Genomic DNA, 22,211 nt, shown 5'->3' with positions numbered 1-22,211 from the left:
CAATATAATAACACACAGACCAGTATAATAACACGCAAACCAATGTAATAACACACAGACCGATGTAATAACACGCAGACCAATATAATAACACGCAGACCAATGTAATAACATGCAGACCAATATAATAACACGCAGACCAATGTAATAACACACAGACCAATATAATAATACGCAGACCAATGTAATAACACGCAGACCAATATAATAACACGCAGACCAATATAATAACACGCAGACCAATGTAATAACACGCAGACCAATATAATAACACGCAGACCAATATAATAACACGCAGACCAAAATAATAACACGCAGACCAATATAATAACACGCAGACCAATGTAATAACACACAGACCAATATAATAACACGCAGACCAATATAATAACACGCAAACCAATGTAATAACACGCAGACAAATGTAATAACACACAGACCAATGTAATAACACGCAGACCAATATAATAACACACAGACCAGTATAATAACACACAAACCAATGTAATAACACGCAGACCAATATAATAACACACAGACCAATGTAATAACACGCAGACCAATGTAATCACAAGCAGACCAATGTAATCACAAGCAGACCGATATAATAACACGCAGACCGATGTAATAACACGCAGACCGATGTAATAACACGCAGACCGATGTAATAACACGCAGACCAATATAATAACACACAAACCAGTGTAATAACACGCAGACCAATGTAATCACAAGCAGACCAATGTAATCACAAGCAGACCGATATAATAACATGCAGACCGATGTAATAACACGCAGACCGATGTAATAACACGCAGACCGATGTAATAACACGCAAACCGATGTAATAACACGCAGACCGATGTAATAACACGCAGACCGATGTAATAACACGCAGACCGATGTAATAACACGCAGACCGATGTAAATACACGCAGACCGATGTAATAACACGCAGACCAATATAATAACACGCAGACCAATGTAATAACACACTGACCGATATAACACGCAGACCAGTATAATAACACGCAGACCAATATAATAACACACAGACCAGTATAATAACACGCAAACCAATGTAATAACACACAGACCGATGTAATAACACGCAGACCTATGTAATAACACGCAGACCAATGTAATAACACGCAGACCAATGTAATAACACGCAGACCAATGTAATAACACACAGACCAGTATAATAACACGCAAACTAATGTAATAACACGCAGACAAATGTAATAACACACAGACCAATGTAATAACACGCAGACCAATATAATAACACGCAGACCAGTATAATAACACGCAAACCAATTTAATAACACACAGACCGATGTAATAACACGCAGACCGATATAATAAAACGCAGACCGGTGTAATAACACGCAAACCGATGTAATAACACGCAGACCGATGTAATAACACACAGACCGATGTAATAACACGCAAACCGATGTAATAACACGCAGACCGATGTAATAACACGCAGACCAATGTAATAAAATGCTGACCGATTTAATAACACGCAGACCAATATAATAACACGCAGACCAATGTAATAACACGCAGACCAATGTAATAACACACTGACCGATATAACACGCAGACCAGTATAATAACACGCAGACCAATATAACACGCAGACCAGTATAATAACACACAGACCGATATAACACGCAGACCGAAATAATAACACGCAGACCGATGTAATAACACGCAGACCGATATAATAACACGCAGACCAATGTAATAACACGCAGACCAATGTAATAACACGCAGACCAATGTAATAACACGCAGACCAATGTAATAACATGCAGACCAATATAATAACACACAGACCAATGTAATAACACACAGACCAATATAATAATACGCAGACCGATGCAATAACACGCAGACCAATATAATAACACGCAGACCAATGTAATAACACGCAGACCAATTTAATAACACGCAGACCAATGTAATAACACAATGACCGATATAACACGCAGACCGATGTAATAACACACAGACCGATGTAATAACACACTGACCAATATAATAACACGCAGACCAATGTAATAACACGCAGACCGATATAACACGCAGACCGATGTAATAACACACAGACCGATGTAATAACAAAAAAGAAAAAAACATTGGAAAAATTTGAGAATATTCATACATTTGCCTGAATAGGCAGAAAAAATAAAAAAGTGGAAACGAGAGAAAGTTTGAAAGTTTTATAAACCTGGAAAGAATATTCAGAAAATTACAGGATATTCAGACATTCAAAAATTGTCCAAATTCCCACAAATTGGTTCTCAGATAAGGATAGGGTGGGCTATGGATAAAAGAAAGCACTCCCCCATTTAGCCGGTCCTAAGAAATGGAATCTGCGATTAATTTCCAGAGACACAAAAGCCGCACAGTCTGTCCATTAAGCAAGGCAATTTCATATTGCTAAATTGTTTACAGAGACTGTTTTATGACCAGCTGCATGAGATTGCTCTGTGAAGTATTCCTACATTCACTTGATCCACGGGAGCAGGGAACAAGTCTGGGGTTAAATAGAAAATCCTATTTAAAACAACAGGCTTTTTCTCTTGTGATAAATCCAATTTTGTCAGTCGGGAGACAAATACACTACATAATAACCCATACGCCAGCTTCTCTTACTTTGAATCTCTTTTAGGATTGGCTGAAAACATCATTACTGCGTTTACGCTGAATGCGTTTCAAGCCCATCTAGCAGTGAAAGAGTTAAAGCAGCAGTCCAAGCTGCCGTCCCCCCCACCTCCTTTAGTATGTGCATCAATGCAATTCACACAATGATAGGTAATTAGCTAAGTTGCCGATCGATCAGTTCTCCTGTGCTCGATTGGTGAAGATTCGGCACGTGGGTTCACTAAATGTCTGTCAGTGCAGCAGAAGAGGACCAAAGATGCAAAGTTCTGTGGGGAAGATCATGTGACCAGGCAGGCACTAAATACAATTGGTGCACTGCTAGAGAGAGGGCGGGGCTGAAAAAGGGGTGTGCCAGAGCCTGTTTCAGAAGAGGGAGGGGAAGTGACTTTGTAAACGGTTGCTATAGAAACAAAAAATGGTGGCCACATGAGCCCGAAGCGTCATTTGACGCCGGGTTGCCATGGCGACGTGTCGCTGGAAAGTTAAGGTAAGCAAAGTTACAGAGGCCTTGCACTATCCTCAGCATTTCATTGAAATGCTTTCGGGAAGCGCAGGGCCTCTGTAACCGCTGTGCCCCCACCCCAGAAAATCTCCAGTTTGCGCACCCTATTTCCGAGTCTGGATGTGGGTAACCCCGCATTGAGGTACTATAACTTTATTTCCCTCTCTCATTCACTGTGAGTTAAACCCCAAATTAGCTGTGAGGATACACGGTAACCTCAGGGAATATCACGCCCGCTCCCGTTATAGGTAACAAGCTCAGATTTAACCGCGGTTAGTGGATCTGGGCCTAAGTTTTTTAAAGCATTTTGAAGCAGTCTTCACCAAAAACCCTTCTCTCTGCAGATAGGGCGTTTAAAAGTCTTGGGATCCACCACAACAGCCAATCAGAGAACAGTAAAATGGCCAAGGCCCTCAATGACTCACTGCGTGACATTGCGTGGCGGTCATTTTTATTTCCCGGTGCTTTCTGGAAATTAGCCGAAGCAGATGAATAAAAGAAATCATAGCCGTGATGTCTGCAGCTTTAGAACCGTATCGATGATACAGACAGTTTCAGGCTCTTCTATCTGACTATTTCTCAAAGCACAAACACAAATGGCGAACAGAGTCACCTAGATCCCTATTAGCACGCACTCATGGTGCACAAGTACAATTTGCAAGGATAAATATCCACTGATTTGACCAAAATCCCACTACCCCAATGAGGGTATAACAACAGTAACAGACAGACGGTCTGTATAAAAACAGAAAATAACAGAACTTTAATGTTGACAAGTAGTCACGCCGAAACAGGTGTAGGTATGTACATGTGAATTAAAAGAGGAATAAAAATGATCCCCTGAGGGGGGGGAGGGGTGTCAGGTGGGAAACTGGTAGTGAAATCAATCAGTTTAATAGCTATATTATGATTATGTTAGCTTCACTGCCAATCAATCCATATAAAGTGATGGTGCGTTATAGTGGTGCGGTATAGTCAGTACTGATATAGCCCTGCTAAGGTGTATATTCCACAGACTAAATACACATGTAGTATATCATCAGCTGCAGCGGCAGCAGAGGTTAGTATGGTAAAGAGTGTGGTGTGTAATAACATACACACTGTGTGTGCAGGCAGTATATAGTGGTACAATGGTAAACACCTATACACATCAAAATGCCTCTGCCAAAAAATGCCCCAACACTCAACCCCAGAACTGATAATATCAGAAAGCTGAATTTCTGTATGTTATTTCTCAAAGCAGCATTACTACTGTACTTTCCCCTTTCTTTCTTATTTGTATATGTAAAACGTGTGACAATGTTTCATTCTACATTCTTACCTAAGCTGGCAATCGTTTGGTGCTCCTGTTATAAATCCGTCAAAATCCTGATTTGAGTGTCTAAAATAATGGCCGCCTTTCTGTTTCAATCAATCCTTCAGTGAGTGTAACTCAGCAGCTACAATGTATCCGTATATTACTAAAGTAACATTGCCTATTGTTACAGTTTGCAGCTCAAACTGCTGGGAACGTTGGCAACAAATTATACCAAACAGAAAAGTGTTGCCTTTCCGTCTCAGTCAATCCTTCAGTCAGTGTAACAGCTACAATGTATCCGTATATTACTAAGGTAATATTGATTACTTGCAGCTCAAACTGCTGGGAACATTGGCAACAAATGATCACAAACAGGAAAGTGTTGCAAAGATCTTGCACTGCTGGGGAGGTGAGCTAAAATCTGCTATAGAAATCAAAGGATGCTCAGTGTATTAAAACTCATTAAAATGGCATTAACAGTTGAATTAAAAAAAACAGTCAATATTATCTAATACTACAAAACTGATTATGACTTTTTAAACATAACAACATTTCACGTTTTGTTGCTTTAATGCCTAATTTTTCACCTTTGTCTTCTTTCCAAAGGGAAACATTTGGGAGCAGACTTTGCGGGTCCCCTTTCTTTTGGAGATGATAAACACAATGCCTTTCATTATCACTGTGAGTATTTCCCATAATTACTAAAGTGTATTAACCGCAGAACAAAGGGGCCTGGTTACTATTTGAAAATCTCAATCTTTTAGGGTTTTATATAACATTCAAAAAGATCATGTGCTGGGTGCATTAGAAAATGTACCTTACATCCAACAGCGCTGCAACTGTCCTAATAACCAGTTCTGGCTCCTGTTTAAGGTCTCCCGTTCAGAGTTTCAAGTGGTTTATTGTCTCTTATTTCTACAGATGGTGGATGCCATTAAGTATCTTATTTCAGAGTTGAGTGCCCTGGTCTTGCTTGCCCCCCGCCTAAAATAAAACCCCAGAGTTAGACTACAGTGTTCTTTGTTGATGGAGGACTCTTACTAGTCCATTAGTAGCATTAAAGTTGCGAGTTGCTAATGGGATGTGAGAGGCCCTTGAATTAGAAGTATGTTAGTGAGTCTAGAATGAATGGTGGCTGATATTTAGTAAGCGGTGCTACCTACACGGCACCCTCAGACACCAGAATACAGGTTACAGACGAATGGGCCAGACGGTGTGTTATGGAATAGCGCTGATTAGTAAATATGGGCCTGTGGTGCCTCTGATATAATACAATACGCTCATTAAATACAGAAAGTGAATGAACACTTTGGGTGTCCCAGGACAGGCAGCCCAGGGGCCGGATAACGTGCAGAGTAGAAATGGTCGTTTTCTAGGGGGAGGTAGCATTACCAAAAGATGCTCCATGTTCCGTTCCCGTCCATCACGTGGTTTAGATCGGGAAAAGACGGGCACTCGAAGGATTAATATAGTAAGGGACTTCAAAACCAGGGATCAACTTGGGTCTGGGCAGACTGGGTGCTTGTTATCTGCTGTCAGTCACATTGTAGGCTTCTATAAACATAATAGAGCGTAAGCTGAGGTGTCGTACCTGGGATGTGCAGTGAAGGTCGGAACTGGGATGTGCAGTGAAGGTCGGAACTGGGATGTGCAGTGAAGGTCGTACCTGGGATGTGCAGTGAAGGTCGTACCTGGGATTTGCAGTGAAGGTCGTACCTGGGATGTGCAGTGAAGGTCGTACCTGGGATTTGCAGTGAAGGTCGTACCCGGGATTTGCAGTGAAGGTCATACCTGGGATTTGCAGTGAAGGTCGTACCTGGGATTTGCCGTGAAGGTCGTACCTGGGATTTGCAGTGAAGGTCATACCTGGGATTTGCAGTGAAGGTGGCACCTGGGATTTGCAGTGAAGGTCATACCTGGGGATTTGCAGTGAAGGTCGTACCTGGGAATTGCAGTGAAGGTCATACCTGGGAATTGCAGTGAAGGTCGTACCTGGGAATTGCAGTGAAGGTCGTACCTGTGTTGTGCAGTGAAGGTCGTACCTGAGATGTGCAGTGAAGGTCATACCTGGGACGTGCAGTGAAGGTCGTACCAGGGATTTGCAGTGAAGGTCGTACCCGGGATTTGCAGTGAAGGTCGTACCCGGGATTTGCAGTGAAGGTCATACCTGGGATTTGCAGTGAAGGTCGTACCTGGGATTTGCAGTGAAGGTCGTACTTGGGATTTGCAGTGAAGGTCGTACCTGGGATTTTCAGTGAAGGTCGTACCTAGGATGTGCAGTGAAGGTCGTACCTTGGATGTGCAGTGAAGGTCGTACCTGGGATGCGCAGTGCAGGTTGTTCCTAGGATGTGCAGTAAAGGTCGTTCCTAGGATGTGCAGCTCTGTCTCAGTCTTGGCAGGAATACTTTTCCTTTGACATACAGTTTTCTTGATGAAACACATGCTGGCTAATCGTAATCCTGCTGCTTCGGGCTACTTAATACTCAAAATCTATCTTTTAGACGCTACGGTTTAATGATTATTCTTGTATGTCCCCCAAGCAGTTAGACACGAGTTCTGTTCTTCAGCGTAACCCTCTCTTCCTTCACTGCTTCAGACCAACTTTACATATTGATAGCCCAAATATTTGCTGAATTCTGGCTTTTTAAGAAAGCCAGTTACAATACAAAACATGGTTTGCTAAATATTTGTGTGAGCTAAGAGGCATTGTCCCATTACACCAAAGCTTAGACACAATGGGGTCTATGTATCAAGGCAAATAAATCTGCCCGTAGGTGTCAAAGTAAAACAATCCTATTGATTTCAATGGGACTTTCTTTTCTTTGATACAATGCAGTTATTTTGCCCCAGAATTGCTCCACTTTTGCACTGATACATATGCACAGGGTTATTTACTGCAGTCTCCAAGGTGCAAAACTAGGGCAAAATCAGTGAGAAATAATTGCCCCATATTTATCAAATAAATCGGGAGACTTTAGTAAATAGATTCTGTTTACTGTATTTGCCACCTCTGCTGGAAGGCTGTTCAGGGAAGGTACTACTTTCAGTAAAAGTGCCTCCCCACATAAACCATGCATGTTATCCTCCAGTGCCAACGCTTTCTCTTGTGTCTTAGTTTCTTTTCCTCTGAAAGAAGTTTCCCTCCTACCCTTTGTTTGAGGTATTTGAAGACCTTCATTTTCCCTTCTCTGCCAGAGAGCACAATCTGAGGTCTTTCATCTTATCTTTAAATACAAACCCAGCACCAAGTATGTTGCCTACATTGAGGACTATCTCCTCTGCTCCTGTTCTTCTGGAGATGTAGCCTCCAGAATTGGGCACAGTGCTCATGGCTCTTAGTCCATATTTACAAACCCCATAGGGTAACTAACACCAAATAAGAATCTTAGCCCCTCAAAGAAGTAATCCAAAATCAGTTAAATACGTGTAATATATCCAGATGGTTATTTCTCCCTTTTGTCCCCAGATATTCTGGCCTCCGTTGAGGAATTTATTTGTTCCTGTTTTCCTGAACTGCTGGCTGGCCAAACATTCTCTGGAGAACATGATTGTAAGTATAGGATCTAGAGCAGTGGTAGGCCACATGATGTGCGACTCTTAAGCCCTCGGTCATTGACTGAGCCACCTGTGCTGAAGCAGCGATATCCATAACACCTGACTTGTTGGTGGCTCTTGAAGACTGGAGTTGGCCACTCCTGATCTAGATAGATCCTGAAAAGTTGATAATTGTTTTTTGAAGTGTGTGTAATTTTTGAGCCAACAGTATCAATAGTACTATGGTGTCCAAAAATATCCCTCTCCCCTACATCAATGTATTCAATTTACTGTATATAACACAATTATGACTGGATAGTAATTTGGATAAAACTAAACAGGAGATCATGTTTTGATCATGGAGGGCTCTAGATCAGAGGAAATAGTTACTTTGTACTATAAGGATAGTAGAGCCATGGAACAGGAAGCTTGTCATAAACGCAAAGGAACTCTCTAGAGTTTGTGATGATTAAAAGTCTTTGTTTGGACCTACAGTAATTAGATAAGTTGTGAAGATACTTACTGTACTTGTGCTGGAGACAATACCAGTCCTATGGTAACCATGGTCTCTCTAGAGCGGGGAAGACTTCTTCACAGCATATTGGCACCCAGGGTCCTTCCCGTAACTGCTATTCCCCCCTAGCCCCCCCCCCCCCCCACGTTAATGGTCGCTGGCTTGAGGCTTGCTCCCATGACCAATAGAAAGCCTCAATGTCACTGCCGTGCTTATAGGGCACGCGACGGCGACGAGACGGATGACGTCACCCGTCGCCACCCGCGAAAGTTGTATTTTGTTTTGCAGCGACGTCGCAAGCGACCTGGACATTGATTGGTTCAGAGGCTGTCACATATGGCGACAGCCTCTGTAAAATCAAATTTGACCAGCTTCCAAATTTCGCACCGCCACATCATGTCGCGCTTACTATAAGTGCACGCGACGGCGGCAATACATTTGTTTTGCCGCGACGTCGGCACTATAAGCGCAGCCTCAGGATGTCAGGATGTTACAGCTTTCTATTGGTGACTCCAAGGCTAAAAAAGTAAATGGGTTTTGGGGGGTAATGCTGCTCAAAGACATGGTATCCAGAGTCACTTGGGTCTAATTGTACATGGTGTGATAGTGTACATTCGGTGTTACCGCACACATATGCGCGTAGTCACATCTCCTTCTTTCTGTGCCATATTTTAGAACGATCTTCATAGAGCGATCCAGCGCACACAGTCTGCAATGTTTAATCAAGTCCTTATTCTGATCTCAACGTTGCTGTGTCTTATCTTCACCTGGTAAGTCAAATAAATCCTTCCAATGTCTTGTTGTTGGTGGCGACTTCCTACTTTATTCACCAGGCTAGTGTGTTATTGGCTTATACCCCGTTAAATACTCATTTAAAACCATGAGTCGATCGTATAAATTGGAGTAAAGCTTAGTACACTTTTGTGGATCGAATTTCCCATCCGATTTTCTATAGGATAACACATTAAAAATCGTAATCTTACAGCGGCAATCAAAGCGAGCGATTATTTTTGCGATTTTGTTTTAACATACCGTAGGATTGAAGCAGGGGACCCCATTAATTTCAGCTCCCGGGAACCCCTACTTCCGGACATACTTACTTCCGTAGAGGGTGCCAGTTGCCGCGCCGCTCGGCTAGCCGGTTCACCTAATGGCGGAGTTTTAAAGCTCCCGCGCCCTGCGGGCCAATAAGAAGCCGTGACGTCACCCTAACCCTATTGGTCAGCGTGAAGCGTGAGCTTTATATTTCCAGGAGATACCGGCACCCCCTGCGGACGTCCGTATCCCAGGAAGCAGGGGGGTCCCCGGAGATGAAATTAACGGGGTTCAGCCCAGAATACCCCCTGCTTCAACCCTATCCTCCTTTAAGGGATCACACCTGGGCTTTCTGTGGTTAGATGTTTTACCTATAAGTAGTTTTGTGAAGTCAGTTTGGTAACACACTGAGCTGAGACTTGGGAGGGGGCTGATCTCCTCTGGCTGCTCCTTTTATCTGATGTCTTTGTATGTTCAACAAGAGTTTGCGCAGGCAAAGCCCCCTCTCTCCCCCTCCCCTAATCTTTATTGTCTCTCTGATCAGGACGAGGGGGGGTGGATGGGAACCACGTGATTTGAAAAACAATCCCTTAATTAGAAGCCTCTAAATAATTGTACTTTAATCCTCCCCCCTCCCACCCCCCCAAAAAAAATATATAATGTAAGCAGCGAAATCGTTGCTACTAGAATGGTTTGATTAGCTTAAGGAAACCGCTTGGCATGGCTGTTTGCTGGTTGGGACTGCAGCTTTAATCTGCAGTTTAGATTTTTTTAATTTACTAAAAAAAAGGAAATGAGTAATTCTAAAAGATTCACAATTATTGTGTAATCAGCGGTAAACAGAACACATTGGGAAAGAGTAATTAGGAACGTACTTTCCTGCCTGATGTTCTGATCTCTGTATTGTGCTCGCAATCTTACTGTAGCGCCGACGATTATTCTAAAACAAACCTGGGGCAATCTCCAAAAAGACCCAGGTACATGCTGGGTACATGCTGGGTACGTGCTGGGTACGTGCTGGGTACATGCTGGGTATATGCTGGATACATGCTGGGTACATGCTGGGTACGTGCTGGGTACGTGCTGGGTACATTCTGCAACATATCACACATTTCTGCAGACAGACTAATGGCCCATCGGATTAACAGCGGGGGTCCCTGACAGTCCCATTCAAACATAATGGGACTGCAAGAACCCCTGCTGTGTTAATCCGATGGGCCATTAGCCTCTGCAGAAATGTCACTGAAATGTACCCAACATGTACCCAGCATGTACCTGGCTAGTTTAAGGCAAGTTTAAGGCAAGTGTTAGAATACTCGTTTGCTCGTCTTTAGGCCCAGATCCGTGAAGCTGCTCATTACGGGACGTGACCCAAAGCAGGACCGGGCGCGATGTTCCCTGAGGTCACATGTATCCTCACTGCTAATTATATGCAGAAGCAGCGTCCATTCTACATGTCATTAACATAGGGTTACAGTCACGTTATTATAGCATCATGTGGTGTTATTTCCCAGAAAAACATGACGGTGAGTATGTCTTAGTGTTACTCCCGTTCCGAGCCGGAAATAGGGGTTTAACTCACGGTGAGAGAGGAAAATATCGCTGTGTTAGTTATATCACCTCACTGTGGGGTTACCATTCAGAGCTGGAAATAGGGGTTTAACGCACGGTGACAAAGCCTCACTGCGTCACTGTCTCACAGCGTCACTGTCTCACTGTGTCACTGCGTCACTGCATCACTGTCTCACTGCGTCACTGTCTCACTGCGTCACATTCTCCCTGCGTCACTGCCTCACTGCGTCACTGTCTCACTGCGTCACTGTCTCACTGCATCACTGTCTCACTGCATCACTGTCTCACTGCGTCACTGTCTCACTGCGTCACTGCGTCACTACATTACTGCATCACTGTCACTGTCTCACTGCATCACTGTCTCACTGTCTCACTGCGTCACTGCCTCACTGCGTCACTGTCTCACTGCGTCACTATCTCATTGCGTCACTGTCTCACTGCATCACTGTCTCACTGCGTCACTGTCTCACTGCGTCACTGTCTCACGGTGTCACTGCCTAACTGCCGCAATGCGTCACTGCCTCACTGCGTCACTGTCTCACTGCGTCACTGCCTCACTGCATCACTGCCTCACTGTCTCACTGTGTCACTGTCTCACTGTGTCACTGTCTCACTGCGTCACTGCGTCACTACATCACTACATCACTACATCACTGTCACTGTCACTGTCTCACTGCATCACTGTCTCACTGTCTCACTGCGTCACTGCCTCACTGCGTCACTGTCTCACTGCGTCACTGTCTCACTGCGTCACTGTCTCACTGCGTCACTATCTCATTGCGTCACTGTCTCACTGCGTCACTATCTCATTGCGTCACTGTCTCACTGCATCACTGTCTCACTGCGTCACTGTCTCACTGCGTCACTGTCTCACTGTGTCACTGCCGCAATGCGTCACTGCCTCACTGCGTCACTGTCTCACTGTCTCACTGCGTCACTGCATCACTGCCTCACTGCCTCACTGTCTCACTGCGTCACTGTCTCACTGCGTCACTGCCTCAATGCGTCACTGCCTCACTGCGTCACTGCCTCACTGCGTCACTGTCTCACTGCATCACTGCCTCACTGTCTCACTGCGTCACTGTCTCACTGCGTCACTGTCTCACTGCGTCACTGTCTCACTGCCTCAATGCGTCACTGCCTCTCTGCGTCACTGTCTCAGTGCATCACTGTCTCACTGCATCACTGCGTCACTGTCTTACTGTCACTGTCTCACTGCGTCACTGTCTCACTGCTTCACTGCGTCACTGTCTCACTGCCTCACTGCATCACTGTCTCACTTCGTCACTGTCTCACTGCGTCACTGTCTCACTGCGTCACTGTCTCACTGCATCACTGTCTCACTGCATCACTGTCTCACTGTCTCACTGTCTCACTGTCTCACTGTCTCACTGTCTCACTCTCTCACTGTCTCACTGTCTCACTGCGTCACTGTCTCACTGTCTCACTGCGTCACTGTCTCACTGCGTCACTGTCTCACTGCGTCACTGTCTCACTGCGTCACTGTCTCACTGCGTCACTGTCTCACTGCGTCACTGTCTCACTGCGTCACTGTCTCACTGCGTCACTGTCTCACTGCGTCACTGTCTCTCTGTGTCACTGTCTCACTGCGTCACTGTCTCACTGCGTCACTGCGTCACTGTCTCACTGCCCGTTTAATATCACTTCTAGCAATGACGGTAAAGCGCAGGATATTACTGGGAATAAACCTCTTACAAATTGCCTTTGCAAAGTAACTGTCCCAGTCCTGCTACGCTGACTACCACAAGGAGAAAGTCATTCTTTCAAAACTGCATTATTAGCAGAATTTCAGCGTTGGGCGAAAGACAAACCACTCATTCTGGTGACATCTCTCATTTTCACCGCTCTGAAAATAAATATATACCCACTAAAGTAAGTGGCTAAAAAATTGGAATTTAATAGCTGAGGTTTGGGGAATAAGAGAACCTTTTGAAGTCTTTCGGCTGTTATTGAGAGGGGATATTTATATATGTGTCACCTCGCAAAGCTGCTTTTCCCAAAGCAGGTTAGAAGGCAGAATAGTGACAGCGAAATCACGGCTCTTTTGGAGAAGGTACAACCCTGGGGCACGGTCACATATTACTGTGAAAGTGACGGATAGTCTGAAGGCTATATTAAGAATGATTGTCTTTGAAGTGGCAGTTTCCCTCAATTTGCCATCTTTTGAAAGTGAGCTCTCCATGTGAGGCTTATTAACCCTTTCGGGCGACGGAGGGGGTCGTGGTGACCTAGTTCCAGCAAAGTGCGTTCACATGAAGAGGAGTCCTGCTCCATTTCACTAGTAGGAAGTGTGCTCAACTCCAGTGCTCAAGCCCTCCCTAAGAGGTCAGGTTTTCAGGATATCCCTGATTGAGCCACCTGTGCTGAAGCTGGGGCTGATTGAGCCACTTGTGCTGAAGCTGAGACTGATTGATCAACCTGTGCTGAAGCAGGCACTGATTGAGCCACTTGTGCTGAATCTGGGATATCCTGAAGCCTTACCTGTTGGGGGGGGGGGGGGGCTTGTGGACTGGAGTTGAGCACCAATAACGTGTCACTCCATCGTGGGCCCCGCCAGAGTGCCAGTCCCCGTGATGTAGTAACTACGCCCTGAGGACTCAAAGGGTTAAAGTAGATTACCAACCTTATTTGATCATATTTTATTATGTACAGTTTTTAGCTAGGCCCAAAGCCTGCCGTAGAGTGACCATTTCCTGTTATGTACCAGGATAGTATCGTTCCCCGGTTCTGAAAGAAACGGCTATTGACTGGAATGGAGACTGCCGCGGCCGGATCACAGCGCGGCAAATCCAGGAGCCAAAGTCTGTTGTTTGAAATTTTTTTTTAATCCTAAACGTCTCAAGAAAAAGGTTATTTGACCAATTTGGTGCCACAGGTCCTGCGCTGTGCGTCACCGGAACTCCGCCATTTGCAGTCACGTAATCGCGCCTGGGAACATTTCCATCCTTAAAAACACACACTTTCTATAAATTCCAGGGGTAATGTTTTTGCATCGCATATAATGAATATATTTTAATTTACTCACAACCTGATTAATGAAGCCGGCATTCTCATTGTCCCACATCACGTCGATATCAGGAAGTACTGCTAGTACTTTTACCGGTAAGTATCTTAGGAATATGATGGTCCCCAGGGCTGTGATTAAAGCGTTTCAGACCCACTGTCTGCCATCCTGGTCATAAAAAAAACGGGGGATAGGGGAGATTGGAAGACCCCCTGATTAACGATAAGGAGGCAGCACATTCCGGGGGAATTAATTAGGCCAGTCCTTCGTGGCAACGCGCTGTAATCAGATTCATGTATTATAACACAGTCAATTTTAATTGACAACAATGCTCAAGAATTTCCTCCTTAGTGCGCTCCTCGGGTTGTATCCAGCGAGTACGCAAATCCAATAACCGCTGAGCGAGGAACCGGGTCCTCATCTTAGCGATGTACTTCAGGATCCGGAACTGCTGCCGGTAGGTCTCTGGGGTCACCTAAGCGATCCAGTATGGAAGCTTTTACTTGTTTGTAGTCCATTGCCTGATCCGCTGGGAGGCCCTGATATGAGGCCTGGGCCTCTCCTATGAGGAGTGGGGCCAACGCGATTGCCCAGCGATCTAAAGACCAGCCCTGGGCTTCGGCAACACTTTCAAACGTCAGTAGAAAGCCTCTGGATCTTCATTCAGGGCCTTTTTTCCTCAGGAGGACCGGGAGTCTGTTCGCAAACTGTGGACTGGCAGTACCCCTGGGATTGGGTCAGCAACCTGGCTATCCGCTCATCCTGTGCTGCCTGCTGCTGGATTAGGAGCTAGGTTTGCTGCTGCAATAGTCTTTCATCTCTCTCTGCTTGTAGCCGGGCCTGCTCCTGCATTAACAGTCCCTGCTGTCTGGTCTGCTCCTGCATTAACAGTCCCTGCGGTTTGGTCTGCTCCTGCATTAACAGTCCTTGCTGTCTGGTCTGCTCCTGCATTAACAGTCCCTGCTGTTTGGTCTGCTCCTGCATTAACAGTCCCTGCTGTCTGGTCTGCTCCTGCATTAACAGTCCCTGCTGTCTGGTCTGCTCCTGCATTAACAGTCCCTGCGGTTTGGTCTGCTCCTGCATTAACAGTCCCTGCTGTCTGGTCTGCTCCTGCATTAACAGTCCCTGCTGTTTGGTCTGCTCCTGCATTAACAGTCCCTGCGGTTTGATCTGCTCCTGCATTAACAGTCCCTGCTGTCTGGTCTGCTCCTGCATTAACAGTCCCTGCTGTTTGGTCTGCTCCTGCATTAACAGTCCCTGCTGTCTGGTCTGCTCCTGCATTAACAGTCCCTGCTGTTTGGTCTGCTCCTGCATTAACAGTCCCTGCGGTTTGGTCTGCTCCTGCATTAACAGTCCCTGCTGTCTGGTCTGCTCCTGCATTAACAGTCCCTGCGGTTTGGTCTGCTCCTGCATTAACAGTCCCTGCTGTTTGGTCTGCTCCTGCATTAACAGTCCCTGCTGTCTGGTCTGCTCCTGCATTAACAGTCCCTGCTGTCTGGTCTGCTCCTGCATTAACAGTCCCTGCGGTTTGGTCTGCTCCTGCATTAACAGTCATTGCTGTCTGGTCTTCTCCTGCATTAACAGTCCCTGCTGTTTGGTCTGCTCCTGCATTAACAGTCCCTGCTGTCTGGTCTGCTCCTGCATTAACAGTCCCTGCTGTCTGGTCTGCTCCTGCATTAACAGTCCCTGCTGTTTGGTCTGCTCCTGCATTAACAGTCCCTGCGGTTTGATCTGCTCCTGCATTAACAGTCCCTGCTGTTTGGTCTGCTCCTGCATTAACAGTCCTTGCTGTTTGATCTGCTCCTGCATTAACAGTCCCTGCTGTTTGGTCTGCTCCTGCATTAACAGTCCCTGCTGTTTGGTCTGCTCCTGCCTTAACAGTCCTTGCTGTCTGGTCTGCTCCTGCATTAACAGTCCCTGCTGTTTGGTCTGCTCCTGCATTAACAGTCCCTGCTGTCTGGTCTGCTCCTGCATTAACAGTCCCTGCGGTTTGGTCTGCTCCTGCATTAACAGTCCCTGCTGTTTGGTCTGCTCCTGCATTAACAGTCCCTGCGGTTTGATCTGCTCCTGCATTAACAGTCCCTGCTGTCTGGTCTGCTCCTGCATTAACAGTCCCTGCTGTTTGGTCTGCTCCTGCATTAACAGTCCCTGCTGTTTGGTCTGCTCCTGCATTAACAGTCCCTGCTGTTTGGTCTGCTCCTGCATTAACAGTCCCTGCTGTTTGGTCTGCTCCTGCATTAACAGTCCCTGCGGTTTGGTCTGCTCCTGCATTAACAGTCCCTGCTGTCTGGTCTGCTCCTGCATTAACAGTCCCTGCGGTTTGGTCTGCTCCTGCATTAACAGTCCCTGCTGTCTGGTCTTCTCCTGCATTAACAGTCCCTGCTGTTTGGTCTGCTCCTGCATTAACAGTCCCTGCTGTCTGGTCTGCTCCTGCATTAACAGTCCCTGCGGTTTGGTCTGCTCCTGCATTAACAGTCATTGCTGTCTGGTCTGCTCCTGCATTAACAGTCCCTGCTGTTTGGTCTGCTCCTGCATTAACAGTCCCTGCTGTCTGGTCTGCTCCTGCATTAACAGTCCCTGCTGTTTGGTCTGCTCCTGCATTAACAGTCCCTGCTGTTTGGTCTGCTCCTGCATTAACAGTCCCTGCTGTTTGGTCTGCTCCTGCATTAACAGTCCTTGCTGTTTGATCTGCTCCTGCATTAACAGTCCCTGCTGTTTGGTCTGCTCCTGCATTAACAGTCCCTGCTGTTTGGTCTGCTCCTGCATTAACAGTCCCTGCGGTTTGATCTGCTCCTGCATTAACAGTCCCTGCTGTTTGGTCTGCTCCTGCATTAACAGTCCCTGCGGTTTGATCTGCTCCTGCATTAACAGTCCCTGCTGTCTGGTCTGCTCCTGCATTAACAGTCCCTGCTGTCTGGTCTGCTCCTGCATTAACAGTCCCTGCTGTCTGGTCTGCTCCTGCATTAACAGTCCCTGCTGTCTGGTCTGCTCGCACAGAAACTCTATTAACAATTCTTCCATTTTTTTGTGTGTGTGTGTGTGGCCCTTCAGCTGCAGGGGCCTCTCAACATCCCACTTCTGACACCATATGTTGCAGGGTACATGCAACCACACGTGGGTTTCTTGAAAAGGCTTACACAAAATATAAAACCGCTTCTTTTCAGCATATATAACAAACAGAAAATAAGTCCTGAGCAGGGCTTTGCCCTTTCCCAACAAGGGCTGTTCAGAGTCCAGCGTAACAGTCTAGCAAATAGTATAGTGAAGACAGACCTTATTGCAGTAATTCTCCTTCAGCTTTTCAGTTTCTCTCACTGGCTCAGACAGGCTGCATGTGTGTGCAGCCTGCGGTTTTTAGACTGATTAACAAGACCTCCCAGCTGAATGTTAACCCTCTCACTGCTGCACTGCAGACCTAAACATAGGTCTGCCAGGCATAGGGCTGGTGACGTTTATTCACCCCGTCAAAGGGGACGTGTCACTGTTTCAGATAAACTGCCTCTAAATCCAGCAGGGAGCTGGTTAATTGCAGACAGGCAATTAACTAGACTCCACCTGGCCACATTAAAGCTATAAGAAAAGCCTCCTGTTGGAAACAGGAGAGAGGTTTCCTGAGTTCATAATTGGGCTGACACAGGAAAGCAGAGAAGCCTGCACACAGACACTGTTTTGAGCACAAAGGTGTGCTGAGATCAAGACACCCAGACAACCAGACACCTATGTTTCCTGGACACAGAGGACCCAGGAACCTGCCAGAGACTGACATGGAGGGCCACCAGCTTAAGGTACTTCCTGAGACTTTGGGGTGATAGGCTGGTAATGGGAATATCCCTCCAGTCCTGCAGATAGGGTCTGGGGAAGTAATGTGTATTTTACAGCGTCCTTTGGGGTTCAAACCACAGGTTTCCTGTGGGCTTTTGTGTTCAGAGGAAAGTGGTGGGTTCCCGGGGAAGTCACATATGAAGTTATTGGTTGTTGTAATGAATAAATGCTGTGATAATTTATATCCCCTCATTCTGGTGTCTGTGTTAGTTCCAGGCTGGGATCCTGAGACTGGGTAAATCAGGTTGTGAAACAGCTTCAATGCCAGAGAAAATAAATTGAGTTTTAGTTTTGAATCTAAAACTGGAGCGTTTTTTTTTTTGAATATTCTCACATCAAAATGTTACATATTTCATGGAGATCATGTTCAAAACGCGCTTAAAATTCTGATTGATCAGTTAACACGTTACTTCTGTCAGCAAATTGATTTTGCATACACCCCAGCTAAAATTCTTTGCTAACGGGCATGAAATCAATGTGGAAAGTCACTGATCAAACGCCACTCATTCTAATTAAAGCCGCCAGCATCTCCAGTATGTACAGGCTCCTATGATATCTCATACATAACAAATTGGGTGGAAGGATTCTGGATTTGAGACGGCAAAGATGCCAAGCTAGAAGGGGAACATTGTATTAACCCAGTTAAGGGTTAGATACAAGCAGGGCAGGGTATTCTGACTCCAGCATGGCCAGGCTACAGGCATCCAGGTGTGAAGCTGTAAAAAAGGGCAGAGGATCCAAAATGGACCCGGCGCCCTCATAATGGCCGCCGGGCATCCGGAGTTTGCTGGGATTGGCTTTCTCCTCCCCTCCCCCTCACCACGAGGCAGCGTGGAGTTGCGCGCGCAGCAGCGGGGGAGGGGGGGAGCAGGAGGGCGGGCTATTTAAACACGCAGCGCGAGAAGAGAATGCACTAATCCTGTTTTTTCCCACCCACCCATCCCAGGAAGAATGCTGTTATGTCTAACCATTTATGAATCTGTTAACAGATCCATTGTTACAGCTTTGGCGGGCGGAACTATCAGGCCAGTCATCATAGGGACACCGTAAATACCCGAAATGGGGCTCCACCCGATGCGGGTGGGTCGCCAGGTAACGGTCCCCCAGAGAAGATCGTGTGGGCTGGAGGCACCGACGCAGGCACCTGGCACCAATCTTAGGTAGCTGGGCTCTATCCTATGCGGGTAGGCCCACGCGGCCATGAAAAGGGGGACCTAGTGTGTACGGATTACGGGGCCGTGGTAAGGGGCGAGAGTGCCCATCGCGTGAGTGGGTTTAATGGCTTTGCATCTCATCCCAGCCTCTGTCTAAAAGCTGTGTTTATAACAGCATGCATTGGCTTGAGGATTTGCTTGTGTAATACGAGCTTGAGACAAAAGGTGGCACTGAGTGCTCATTTGCATGTCATTTCCCAGAATCCCTTGCTGCAGTGGAAGCGCTGTATGCTGGGCGATAATGGGGAAAGACAGGGTTGCAGACCTGTCTAAGACATGCAAATGAACATACAGTAATATTTACAGTTGCTATATATATATATATATATATATATATATATATATATATATATATATATATTACAAAAAAGAAGACAGCGCAGCTCCCATAGCATAATACTGTAGATAAAATTTTAATAGTTGCCCAATACCCAGATTACGGCCACTCACAATGTTAAAATGAAAACAAACAAGGATCTCAATATAGCAAGAACCTAACCCGTTACTCCGTCACATACACCAGGTCCACGTGTATGGATACCGCCAGACCTCTGCCACGGAGCCAGGATTGTGCGTCCACACTGATTCACTTCCTGGTTGAAGTCTCGCGATACCAGTCCCGGAAGTATAGAACGTGCAGCATACAGTGTACCATACCCAAATGGTCACGGGAAGATATTGATTGGTATCTTCAATACTGGTAGTGTATTCGGAGTAGAGTGTAAAGGTCCACAATGAGTTAGAGAGTCCTCAACTTTGCCCTACGCGTTTCGTTGCGACATGCGACTTCCTCAGGGGATATATATACTGTACACACAGATGTAGCTTTATTTTACTGAATGATAATGCAGAATATCGTGTTTTAATGAAGAATATCATAGGATTCAATGGCTGTGAATCGTGATAAAACAAAATATCACAGAATATCCAAGTTCAACAGTATATAATGCCCCAGTGGCTACCTTTGTGTATGTATATACTGTATATATTAATATATACACATACAAATATGAGTGTGTATGCACTCATGCACACACTCAAACACACACACATATAAATACAATCTCTCCCTCAGCTTCAACTCTCTCTCCCGTTAATTCACTGAGGCCTCAGGGGTCTCCGTGCTGTCTCCTAATAACTACATCCTGAAGGATCTTTAACAGCGAAGCAGACCTATGAGGAAGGACGTCTTCACGGAATGAGTGGTGGGTTTGTGGCACAGCCTCCCGGTCAGGGTTGCCACCTTCTGCTGAAGGCCAACCCGGAGAAAAATGTCTCTCTCACCTGCAGCAGCGTCTCCCGGCATCCTCCTGCATCTCCCCTTGCAACTCCTATGAACATGGCTGCGCAGCGTCAAATGATGCCACATTGCCACGACAACGGGACACTACGTGACGTCATGATGGTACGCTGCTTCAACATGACACCGCGTAATGTTGTCATGGCAATGAGGCGTCATGTGACACTACGTGGCATCCGGTTGTCAAGGCAACGCGGCGTCATTTGACGCTGTGCAGTCATGTTCGCTGGAGTTGCAGGGGGAGATGTAGGAGAAAGCCGAAGGATACCAGAGACGCTGCCGCATCGCCACCCGGAGATTAAGAAGATGAACCTGTAGCTCGGAGGTAAGTGCCCAAAATCCATAGTCTCCGGGTCAAACCCGGAGTGGTGGCAACCCTGATCCAAGCAGGTAGGGGCTAATACCCGAAGGGGAATTCACACGTGCTTGGGAGAGACAGAAGGCTAAATCCTAAATACTGTATGAAAGAAAGCGAAATGGTCTGAGGTTTCACAGCGGACAGGGGAATAGGCAGATACGGGGGGGGGGAGAGCGGTTATCTGCCGTCAATTTCTGTTTCAATTCAACGCGAGTCTCCCGTATCGGTTGACCCAGCACTGCATCTGTAACGCTAACGTTCAGCAAAGCGTTGCCAGTGAACAGCTTCACATGTCTGGTTCCAGGTTTCCCTTTCGCTACAAGCAATGTTGAGCATGCCAGGCACGGATATTTAATCCACAAGAAAGTTAGCCTATCCAGCACGTAATAAAAGCACTTTATTAGCCGCTGGAAATTGAGGCCATACAGGAAGCGCAGGTCAATAATCTGTTTATTTCATGCAAGCGGCTCTCATGTGCAGTTTGTAAACGGCAGAGAAATGCAGAATGACTGCTGCCTGGAAACGGGAAACTGAAGCCGGAGCAAAACTATTTACAGTGAAACTTACAAGATCAATCCAACTAAGCTGGCAATTATTTTGGAAATATCTTAAAGCAGCAATACTACTTTCCTCCTTGTATTTCTTATTTGTATATGTAAAGCGTGTGACAATGTATACTGCTACATTCTTACCTAAGCTGGCAAACGTTTGGTGGTTCTGTTATAAATCTGTCACAATCCTGATTGTGTGCCTAACATAATGGCTGCCTTTTCGTCTCAAACAATCCTTCAGGGAGTGTAACTCAGCAACTACAATTTATCCGTATATTACTAAAGTAACATTGCCTATTGTTACAGTTTGCAGCTCAAACTGGTGGGAACATTGGCAACAAATTGTATTGTATTGTATGTCTTTATTTATATAGCGCCAAAAGTTTACTCAGCGCTTCACAAAGAATACAGTACAGGGAATTATAATTATACAATAAGTGCAGCAAAATCAGACAATAGGAAAGGAAATCCCTGCCTCGAAGAGCTTACAATCTAAGAGGTTTAATGGGGAACTTACAGAGACAGCAGGTGAGGGAATAAGTGCTGTAGATGTCAGTGCTTGGTCACAATGGGTGGTAGGAGTGACTGAGTGTGGGACAATAGCCATGAGTGCAGCTTGTTGGGATGCTTGATTTGTTAGGTGAGATTTAAGGCTGGTCAGTATTAAATGAAAAGGTTAACACCATTATGATCCCAAACAGGAAAGTGTTGCAAAGATCTTACATTGCTGGGGAAGTGGGCTAAAGCCTGCTATAGAAATCAAAGGATGCTTTAAAACTCATTACAAATGGCATTAAGAGTTGAATA

The 22,211-nt window shown here is 45.7% G+C and overlaps 1 protein-coding gene across 4 annotated transcripts in view; it reads left to right on the top strand.

The window, feature by feature from the left end:
* The window catches only part of KCNT2 (potassium sodium-activated channel subfamily T member 2), a 391,255-nt gene that overhangs the window by 160,429 nt on the left and 208,615 nt on the right, over positions 1-22,211 (top strand). For all 4 annotated transcript variants that reach the window (XM_075616937.1, XM_075616935.1, XM_075616938.1 and 1 more), the window contains exons 6-8: positions 5,085-5,159; positions 7,946-8,029; positions 9,203-9,297. In XM_075616937.1, coding sequence (XP_075473052.1) covers positions 5,085-5,159; positions 7,946-8,029; positions 9,203-9,297 — 254 coding nt within the window. The remainder of the gene's footprint in view (positions 1-5,084; positions 5,160-7,945; positions 8,030-9,202; positions 9,298-22,211) is intronic.

Source organism: Ascaphus truei, chromosome 10 (assembly GCF_040206685.1).
Source record: "Ascaphus truei isolate aAscTru1 chromosome 10, aAscTru1.hap1, whole genome shotgun sequence".
Lineage (NCBI taxonomy): Eukaryota > Metazoa > Chordata > Amphibia > Anura > Ascaphidae > Ascaphus > Ascaphus truei.
This window is presented reverse-complemented; position numbering and strand designations above follow the sequence as displayed.